The sequence below is a fragment of the Pristiophorus japonicus genome, unplaced genomic scaffold (assembly GCF_044704955.1).
Source record: "Pristiophorus japonicus isolate sPriJap1 unplaced genomic scaffold, sPriJap1.hap1 HAP1_SCAFFOLD_81, whole genome shotgun sequence".
Lineage (NCBI taxonomy): Eukaryota > Metazoa > Chordata > Chondrichthyes > Pristiophoridae > Pristiophorus > Pristiophorus japonicus.
Window position 1 is genome coordinate 1,638,270 of NW_027254729.1, and position 11,331 is coordinate 1,649,600.

General features: G+C 46.3%; 1 protein-coding gene across 1 annotated transcript; it reads left to right on the forward strand.

Moving 5' to 3' along the window:
* The first annotated feature begins 9,214 nt into the window (after nt 1–9,214).
* Nucleotides 9,215–9,721, forward strand: LOC139257141 (zinc finger protein 664-like). Its single transcript, XM_070874410.1, has 2 exons — nt 9,215–9,401; nt 9,468–9,721. The coding sequence occupies exons 1-2, from the start codon at nt 9,215–9,217 to the stop codon at nt 9,719–9,721; spliced, it is 441 nt and encodes a 146-aa protein (XP_070730511.1).
* Nucleotides 9,722–11,331: the final 1,610 nt, after the last annotated feature.

Below are 11,331 nucleotides of genomic sequence, written 5' to 3' on the forward strand. Positions count from 1 at the left end.
TGCAGGCAGAGACGAGTGGGGTACCGCAAGGTTCAGTGCTGGGACACCCAAATATTTTCTGAACGATGACAGATTAGGAAAAGTGGAGGTGCAAAGAAACCTGTGTGGCATGGAACATCAGTCATTGAAAGTTTGCCTGCAGGTAGAGCAGGCGGTGAAGAAGGCAAATGGCATGTTGGCCTTCATAGCGAGGGGATTTGAGTATAGGAGCAGGGAGGTCTTACTGCAGTTTTACACGGCCTTGCTGCAGCCACACCTGGAATATTGTGTTCAGTTTTGGTCTCCTAATCTGAGCTATTGAGGGAGTGCAGCGAAGATTCACCAGACTGATTCCCGGAATGGCAGGTCTGACCTATGAAGAAAGACTGGATCGACTAGGCTTATATTCACTGGAACTTAGAAGAATGAGAAGGGGGTTTGATAGAAACTGACGGCATTGGACAGGTTAGATGCAAAAATAATGTTCCCTATGTTGGAGAAGTCCAGAATCAGGGGTCACAGTCTAAAGATCAGGGGTAAGCCATTTAGGACCAAGATGAGGGGAAACTTCTTCACGCAGAGAATTGTGAACATGTAGGATTCTCTACCACAGAAAGTTGTTGAGGCCAGTTCGTTAGATATATTCTAAACGGAGTTGATGTGGCCCTTACGGCTTAAGGGATCAAGGGGTATGGAGAGAAAGCAGGAATGGGGTACTGAAGTTGAATGATCAACCATGATCTTATTGAATGGTGGTGCAGGCTCAAAGGGCCAAATGGCCTACTCCTGCACCTATTTTCTATGTTTCTCAGAAATATGCCTACATATTTTCTCTTCTATCTCCCTCTGTCTGTTTGGGGGGCCCAGCAGTGTAACTACCCCTTTACATGATGTTTGGTTTGCACTTCCTGTGTGTAAATGCTCTACCTCTGACATCCTTTAAAGGGAGTTTAGAAAGGGGTAAGAGGGAGAATGTTGTCTCTTGTCCCACTTTCACAGCCCAGGGGCGGTGAAGCGGATTTTAAGGTCACAGCTGCTGCACAGGTATTTTGAAAGGATCAACAGTAATGGCGGTCACATTACCCACAAGCCCCCGTGCTGCACCTGCCATATTAAGTTGTCGCCGACAACACATGTGTGCCATTATCGATGGAACGTTCTTGGTGCCGCGCATGCTCACCTTCACATGGTCCATCTTCGACTCTTCACTTCCTTCGTCGACTTCTGTCTCCATTTCTAGGGACAAGCTATCGAAAAACATCCACTGTAAGCCCACTGACTCCCACAGCTACCTGGATTACACTTCCTCCCACCCCGCTTCCTGTAAGGACTTCATTCCATTCTCCCAGTTTCTCTTGTCTCCGTCACATCTGTTCTGACGATGCCACCTTCCATACTTGTGTTTCCGATATTTCTTCCTTTTTCATCAACTGAGGATTCCCCTCTACCGTGGTTGACATAGTCCTCAACCGTGTCCATTCTATTTCCTGAACGTCTGCTGTCACCCCTTCCCCTCCCTCTCAGAACCACGATAGGGTTCCCCTTGTCCTCACCTTTCACCCCACCAGCCTCCACAATCAACAGATCATTTTCTGCCACCTCCAGCGTGATCCCACCATCAATCACATCGTCCCCTTCCCTCCATGTTCAACATTCTGAAGGGACCACTCACTCCGTAACACTCTGGTCCACTCCTCAATCATCCCCTCCCCTTCCCACCTTCCCTTGCAAGCGCAGCAGATGCAACACCTGCCCTTTTACCCCCTCCCTTCCCACTGACCAGTGCTCCAAACATGCCTTCCAGCTGAAACAGTGATTTTCTTGTACTTTTTGCAATTTAGTATAGTGTATTCATGATCACGATGCATACGATTAAAGAGGATATAGGGCACAGAAACAGGCCACTCGGCCTCACTAATACATCCCGGCATTTATGCTACACACGAGCCTCCTCCCGTCTTTTCTCATCCAAATTTATTCACATTACCCTTGATTCCCTTCTCCCTCATATGCTTGTCGAGCCTCCCTTTAAATGCATCTATCTTATTCGCTTCACCACTCCCTGTGGCAGCGAGTTCCACATTCTCACCACTCTGTGCAAAGGATTTTCTTCTGAATTCCCTCATGGATTTCTTGGTCAATATATTTTATTGCTGGCCTCTAGTTAAGCTCTTCCTCACAAGTGGAAACATTCTCTCTCTATTCACCCTAAAACCAAGGAAGAGGCATATAAATTGGCTAGAAAAAGCAACAAACCTGAGGACTGGGAGAAATTTAGAATTCAACAGAGGGGAGGACTAAGGCTTTAAATAAGAGGGGGGAAACAGAGTACGAGAGGAAGCTTGCAGGGAACATAAAAACTGACTGCAAAATCTTCTATAAATATGTGAAGAGAAAAAGATTAGTGAAGACAAACGTAGGTCCCTTGCATTCAGATTCAGGTGAAAGTATAATGGGGAGCAAAGAAATGGCAGACCAATTGAACAAACACTTGGGTTCTGTCTTCACGTGGGAATACACAAATAACCTTTCGAATGAACAAGGGCACAGTGGGTCTAGTAAGAAGGAAGAACTGAAGGATATCCTTATTAGATGGGAAATTGTGTTAGGGAAATTGATGGGATTGAAGGCCGATAAATCCCTGGGGCCTGATAGTCTGCATCACAGAGTACTTCAGGAAGTGGCCCTAGAAATAGTGGATGCATTGGTGATCATTTTCCAACAGTCTTTCGACACTGGATCAGTTCCTATGGACTGCAGGGTAGATAATGTAACACCACTTTTTAAAAAAGGAGGGAGAGAGAAAATGGCTAATTATAGACCAGTTAGCTTGACATCAGTAGTGGGGAAAATGTTGGAATCAATCATTCAGGATGAAATAGCAGCGCATTTGGAAAGCAGTAAAAGGATCGGTCCAAGCCAGCATGGATTTATGAAAGGGAAATCATGATTGATGAATCTTCTGGAATTTTTTGAGGATGTAACTAGCAGAGTGGACAAGGGAGATGTGGTGTATTTGGACTTTCAAAAGGCTTTTGACAAGTCCCGCACAAGAGGTTGGTGTGCAAAATCAAAGTGCATGGTATTGGGTTAATGTACTGATGTGGATAGAGAACTGGTTGGCAGACAGGAAGCAGAGAGTTGGGATAAACGGGTCCTTTTCAGATTGGCAGGCATTGACTAATGGAGTGCCGCAGGGCTCAGTGCTGGTACCCCAGCTCTTTACAATATACGTTAACAATATAGATGAAGGAATTGGTGTAATATCTCCAATTTGCAGGTGACACTAAACTGGGTGGTAGTATGAGCTGTGTGGAGGACGCCAAGAGGCTGCAGGCTGCCTTGGACAGGTTAGGTGAGTGGGAAAATGCATGGCAGATGCAGTATAATGTGGATAAATGTGGTAATGGGCAACAGGCTCTTCATCACCTCACAGCAATAACCTGGGTAACAGGCTCTTCATCACCTCACAGCAGTAACCTGGGTAACAGACTCCATCACCTCACAGCAATAACCTGGGTAACAGGCTCTTCATCACCTCACTGCAGTAACCTGGGTAACAGACACCATCACCTCACAGCAGTAACCTGCGTAACAGGCTCTTCATCACCTCACAGCACTAACCTGGGCAACAGACTCTTCATCAGCTTACAGCAGTAACCTGGGCAACGGGGTCTTCATCACCTCACAGCAGTAACCTGGGCAACACACTCCATCACCTCACAGCAGTAACCTGGGTAACAGGCTCTTCATCACCTCACAGCAGTAACCTGGGTAACAGACTCCATCACCTCACAGCAGTAACCTGGGTAACAGGCTCTTCATCACCTCACAGCAGTAACTTGGGCAACAGACTACATCACCTCACAGCAGTATCCTGGTTAATAGGCTCTTCATCACCTCACAGCAATAACCTGGGCAACAGGCTCTTCATCACCTCACAGCAATAACCTGGGTAACAGGCTCTTCATCACATCACAGCAGTAACTTGGGCAACAGACTCCATCACCTCACAGCAGTAACCTTGGTAATGGGCTCTTCATCACCTCACAGCAATAACCTGGGCAACAGGCTCTTCATCACATCACAGCAGTAACCCGGGCAAAAGGTTCTTCATCTCCTCACAGCAGTAACCTGGGTAATAGGCTGCATCACCTCACAGCTGTAACCCGGGCAACAGGTTCTTCATCACCTCACAGCAATAACCTGGGTAATAGGCTGCATCAGCTCACAACAGTAACCCGGGCAACAGGGTCTTCATCACCTCACAACAGTAACCTGGAGAACAGGCTCTTCATCACCTCACAGCAGTAATCTGGGCAACAGGTTCTTCATCACCTCACAGCAATACCCTGGGTAACAGGCTGCATCACCTCATAGCAGTAACCTGGGGAACAGGTTCTTCATCACGTCACAGCAATAACCTGGGTAGCAGGCTGCATCACCTCACAACAGTAACCCGGGCAAAAGGGTCTTCATCACCTCACAACAGTAACCTGGGCAACAGGGTCTTCATCACCTCACAGCAGTAACCCGGGCAACAGGGTCTTCATCACCTCACAACAGTAACCTGGGCAACAGGTTCTCCATCACCTCACAGCAATAACATGGGTAACAGGCTGCATCACCTCAACACCAACTTGGATTTACATCAGGCCTTTAATGTAGTAAAACGTCCAAAGGCGCTTCATGGGAGCATTATAAGAGAATAATTTGACACCGAGGTGGAGAGATTTAGAATCAGAGAATCACAGAAATTTACAGCACGGAAGGAAGCCATTTCGGCCAATCGTGTCCGCGCCAGCCGAAAGAACTACCGACCTAATCCGACTTTCCAGCTGGTCCGTAGCCCTGTAGGTTACGGCACTTCAAGTGCAGCTCCAAGTATTTTGTGTGGCCCCCGGCCTGCAAGCACCATCAGAGCAGGCTGGGGAGCGGAAGTAGCAGCGTGGCGGCATACCACTCCAGGGAGCAGCACAGGCTGCAGCAGGAGAGCAACGGAAGTGAAAAGGGACGTCACCACGGTCCAGGTCAGTGATTGGAGCGTGGGCAGGTACAGCAGGAGCGGCGAGAAATTGTAGAGCGACGTGATCGGGGCCCAGGAGAGGTGTGAGGTCAGGGCCCAGAAGAGGCGATGGCCCAGGGTCAGCACGGGCCCAGTCCATACTGCGATATGTGTGCGCACTAGGTCCGTGCAGCAGAGCTGGTCTCCAGTCGTCTTGGTTAATCCTTGCCATTGGACCAAGATCTAGCTCTGTCAAGCCCGTGTGGTGGCTGGTGTGTAACAGTCACCACACGTTAAAAAAAATACAAGCACAGGCACCTTCCACCCTTCAAGATTTAGTTCGGACCTGGAATTTTTGTTCCATCATTGAAACACCTGTGAACTTTTTAACGTGGAAGCAAGTCATCCTTGATTCGAGGGACTGCCGATGATGAAGTACTTTTTAAATGTTATGATGGTTTCTGCCTCTATCACTCTTTCAGGCAATGAGTTCCAGACCTCCATCAAATTCTGGGTGAAGAAATTTGCCCTCTAAACCTCCTACCAGCAGAGTGAGGGAGTTTGAGTTTTGGGTCTAGGCAATAGAAGGCAGGACCAGCGATGTTTAAGTGTTTATAAGTAAGGACCCTCAAGAGGGCAGAATTTGAGATCAAATGTATGGGGACGTTTGGGCTTGTGAGGCTGAATGAGATTACAGAGATATGGAGGGGTGAGCTCACAGAGGGATTTGTAAACAAGAATGAGACTTTTGAAATTGAGGTGTAGCAATATGAAGCTAGCGTAAGTCAGAGAGCACAGGGTGATGGATGAACGGGACTTGCTGCGAATTAGGACACGGGCTGCCGAGTTTTGGATGAACTCACGTTAACATAGGGTAGAATATGGCAGGCCAGCCAGGAGTACGTTGGAATAGTCAAGTCTAGAGGTAACAAAGACCTGCTTGAGGGCTTCTGCAGCAGGTGAATTGAGGCAAGGATGGAGGCGAGCGATGTTATGGGGGTGGAAATGGACGGTTTTAGTTCGTGAGGATATGTGCTCGGAAGCTCATTTCAGGGTCAAATATGACACCAAGTTTGCGAACAGTTTCGTTCAGACTCAGCCAGATGCTAGGGAGAGAGACGGAGTTGGTGGCTAGAGACCGGAGTTTGTGATGGGAAATTTCTGATCACCTGGTACTGGATGTCGTACAAGCAGTCTAACAATTTGGAGACTGTTGAGTGGTCAAGAGAAGTGGTGGTGAGTAGAGCTGTGTGTCGTTAGAATCATAGATTGGTTACAGCACAGAAGGAGGCCATTGGGCTCATCGAACCCTTGCCGGCTCTCTGCAAGTGCACCTCAGCTAGTCCCACTCACCTGCCTTTTTCCCCCAGCCCGAAAAATTTCTCTCCTTTAGTTACTATCCAACTTCCTTTAGAAAGCAGTGATTGACTCTGCCTCCACCATCCCTTCAGGCAGTGCATTCCAGATCCTGACTACTTGCTCTGGTTTATGACACCTCCACCAATGGGAATAGTTTCTCTCTATCTACTGTGTCCAGACTCCTCGTGATTTTGAAAAGCTCTATCAAATCTGCTCTCCTCCAAGGAGGAGAATCCCAGCTCTCCATATTACTGAAGTGCCTCATCCTTGGAATAAATCTCTTAATCTTTTCTGCATCCTCTCTGAGGCGTTCACATCCTTCCAAAAGTGCGGTGCCCAGAATTGGACACACTACTCCAGTTGAGACCGAACCAGTCTTTTATACAGGTTCATCATAATTTCCATGCTTTTGTACTGTATACCTCTATTCATGAAGCTTAAGATCCCATAAGCTTTTTTAATTGCTTTCATAACTTGTCCTGCCACCTTCAACAATTTGTGCACATAAACCGTTAGATCTCTCAGATGTATTCTCGAACTGACATCTGTCACAGGCATTCATTTTCTGCTTCATCCTACTCCCAGGCCGCCTGTGATGTTTGCAGCCGAGAGGAGTCCATGGGTCATGTATATATTCAGTGTGCGAGGTTGCAGCCCCTGCATAGTTATCTGAAGGGGCTACTCCTCAACCATTGTTTACACTTTAGCCCCGCGCTCCTATTCTTTGGCCACCCGGTGCAGAGGGGGGTGGATAAGAGGGAGGATCTTCCCCTGGACCTGCTCTTGGGCCTGGCTCAAACAGCAAGTTTTCGGTCCGGGATGGGCGGGGCCCATGGGTGGGTCATTCTGGCTGCCTGCCTCTCTTCCACGTTCAAGGAAGGAGGGAGAGAAAAAATGGGGAACATCAATCATTGGGAAAATGCTGGAATCCATGAGTACAGAAGTGTAACAGGGCATTTAGAAAATCCTGCTCTGATTATGCAGAGTCAACATTATTTTGTGGAAGGGAAATTATGTTTAATAAATTCATTAAATTTTTTGAGGATGTTACCAGCAGGGTGGATGAAGGGGAAACTTGTGGATGTAATGTTGCCACATAAAATGCTAGTTAAGAGCGCATGGAGTTGGGGCTAATATATTAGCATGGATAGAGGATTAGTCAAAGGACGGAAAACAGAGAGTCGGGATAAACAGGTCATTATCCAGTAAGCAGGATGTAACTAGTGGGGTGCAAGTGCTATGGTCTCAGCTATTTACAATCTGTATTAAAGACTTGGATGAAGGCATCAAGTACAATGTATCCAAGTTTGCTGACAATACAAAACTAGGTGGGAAAGTACGTTGTGAGGAGGACATAAAGAGCCTACAAAGGGATATGGACAGATTAAGAGAGTGGGCAATAAGGTGGCAGATGGAGTATAATGTGCGAAAATGTGAGGTTATTCACTTTGGTAGGAACAATAGAAAAACATAATAGTTTTTAAATGATGAAAAACTAATAAATGTTAGTGTTCAGAGAGATTTAGGTGTCCTCGTACAGGAAACGGAGAGCTGGCATACAGGTACGGCAAGCAATCAGGAAGGCATGTTGGTCTTTATTGCAAGGTGGTTGGAGTACAAGAGTAAGGAAGTCTTGCTACAATTGTTCAAGGACTTGGTGAGACCACACCTGCAGTACTGTGCAGTTTTGGTCTCCTTATCCGAGGAAGGATATATTGCCTTAGAGGGAGTGCAATGAAGGTTCACCAGATTGAATCCCGGGATGGGGGGGATTGTTCTATGAGGAGAGATTGAGCAGAATGTGCCTATACTCTCTGGGGTTTAGATGAATAAGAGGGGATATTATTGAAACGTGTAAAATTCTGAGGGGGATTGACTTGGTTGTTTCCCTCGGCTGGAGAGCATAGAAATAGGGCGCACAGTCTCAGAATAAGGCGGTCGGCTCAATAAGACTGAGATGAGGAGGAATTTCTTCACTCAGAGCGTTGTAAATCTTTGGAATTCTTCACCCCAAAGGACTGTGGGTGTTGAGTATATTCAAGACTGAGATATATAAGATTGTTCGACTCTGGGGGAATCAAGGGGCATAGAGATAGGGCAGGAAAGTGGAGTTGAGGTTAAACATCAGCCATGATCTTATTGAATGGCGGAGCAGGCCCGAGGGACCGTATGGCCTATTCCTGCGCCTAATTTTTGTGGTCTTTTGCCTTATCAGTGACAGGATGGCCCTGGAGAGGGAAGATGCGGTGTGCACTGGTTCCTTGATTCCTTCCGCGACCGATGGCACCTGAGGGTGTGGAATGTCTCGTACACACTGGGAACAACATTATGGTTTAGTTGGGAAGGTTCCCTTTGCTTTTGTTGCTTATTTTGGCTTATTTGTGTTTGATTGGATCACATGTTTGTGAGAACAAGAGAGGAAAGAATATTCCATGGAAGTTGGAATTGTCTGTTTTGATTTTCTATCCTGTACTTACAGTGATGACTTTTGTAAACTATTTTACAGGGTATTAGAAGGGGAGGATTTACAGATGGGAAACTCAAACCAAACATCACATCAAGATCTGACAAAGAGTCACTCAATTCCTCAGGATCTGAATATCTTCGACCTTTGAATGTGGAAGGAGAAATGTTTGTCTGTTCTGTCTGTGGGAAAACATTTCAAACATCATTGAGACTGGAAAAGCACCGAGGCATAAACATCCGAGTGAGATTGTTTCAGTGCACTGACTGTGGAAAGAGCTTTAACCAATTATACAGCCTGAAAAACATCGCACCTTTCACACCAGGGAGAAACCGTACACGTGTTCTGTGTATGGACAAGGCTTCAACTGATCGTCCAACCTGGAGAGACACAAGGATACCTGCATCATGGAGAAACCGTGGAAAGGTGGGGAATGTGAGAAGAGGTACAATTACCCATCCTTGCTGGAATTTAATCGACGCAGTCACACCGGGGAGAGGCCGTTCACCTGCTCCATGTGTGGGAAGGGATTCACTATTTCTGCCCAGCTGAAGACACACCAGCGGGTTCACACTGACGAGAAATCTTTTAAATGTCCGGACTGCGGGAAATGATTTAAAAGTTCCGGGGAGCTGAAGCGGCATAAACTTATTCTCACAGACGAGAGGCCGTTCACCTGGTCAGAGTGTGGGAAGCGCTTCATTCGTTCATCCAGCCTCACTGCACACCAACTTGTTCACAGCAATAAGAGACCATTTAAATGTTCTGACTGTGAGAAGACCTTTAAAATCAGAAATCATCTGATGATGCACCAACGGACTCACACTGGGGAGAGGCCGTTCACCTGCTCTGAGTGTGGGAAGGGATTCTCTGATCCATCCGACCTGCTGAGACACCAGCGCGTTCACAAGTGACTGCAGGATTGGATTCTGCTGTGAACCACATCGGGACTGAATCGTGTTCATTCTGACAGTCGGGCTGTGTTTCCCCTGTAACTGGGCTGGAGTTTAATTTTTTGGATATCTGAAAATTAAATCAGCTTTAGTTCCATCACACAGTTTGTCGATTCCTTGATTTCTCCAATATAAGAGGAGATGAATTGTTGTCCTGTTACCAACTGTTTCTTTTTTGGAACTTTTCTCCTTCATTTAACAATGACCTGTCCTTATGTAGCACCTCACATGACCTCAGGATGTCCCAAATTGCTTTACAGCCAATGAAGTACAACAACATCAAAGTATATTTGAAGTGCATTCGCTGTTGTAGTATAGGAAATGCAGCAGATGATTTGCACACAGTAAGCTCTCATGAACAGCAATGGGCAGATAATCTGTTTGAGTGATATTGGTTGAGAGCTGATGGGGTCTCGGTTGAACGATTCACCTGAAAGATGGCAACGCTGACAGTGCAGCAATCCTGTGCTGTACCTGCCCTGGGAGTGTTTGATGGGACAGTGTAGAGGGAGCTTTACTCTGTATCTAAACCCATGTGTACCTGTCCTTGGAGTGTTTGATGGGACAGTGTAGAGGAAGCTTTACTCTGTATATAACCTCCTGTACCTGACTGGAGGGTGTTTCAGGCAGACACTAGATGCTCAGTGTAACCTCGACCATGGCAGTGACATCCATCACCTCGATGAGAAAAACATTTAACCCAAAGATAAGAGAAACCCATCAGTTCCTCCCCTGGACACAGATCCGGAGGGACAGTAAGTGTCCTGAACATTGTTGTACAGTGTGCTCGATAGTTCCTCTCTGGGTCTGAGCCTTTTGGTGATGATTTGAATTTGAAGCCCTCGAATTACTGACTCACCGACTGGTGGAAATAGTTTTTCCTCATTTACTTGATCAAACTTTGAACACCTCCCTCAGATCTCCAATTACCCTTTGTTCTAATGAAAAGAGCCCCAGTTTCTCCAATCCCCCTGATAACTAAAGCCTCTCTTCCCTGGTATCATCGCAGTGAATCTCGCTGCACCCTCTCCATGGCCTCGACATCCTTCCTGGTGTAAGATCCACAAAACCTGACACAATATTCGAACTGCAGCCTAACCAATGATTTGTGCAGCTTTACATGACCTCTGCCCTTTTGTACACCATGCCCCTATTTATAAAACCTACGATCCCATGTGCTTCTTTAACCACTTTATTAACTTGTCCTCCTACTTTTAAAGAATTGTGTATCTGAAGCCCTTGTAGGGTTTGGAGATATTAACATAACATGGCTAAAACACATTGACATAAACTGGCTGATATAATGTGCATCATGGGAAAGTGAAGTTTAGTCTGAGTTAGAAACTCAAACAATCGATTCCCTACAGACAGGTCACCACGGCAACATGGTAAGACATTCCAATCACTGAACCCACTGTTTCAATCTGTAATCAGATCAGGGGAAAGAACAGAGTTTGTCTGTCAGTAACCACAATGTAAGCTTAAACCAGAGTGAGTAACACAATAGATTAGATTATAATGTGTGAAGTTTATACCTATAATTGTGGAATTATAAGAAATAACTAAAAGCA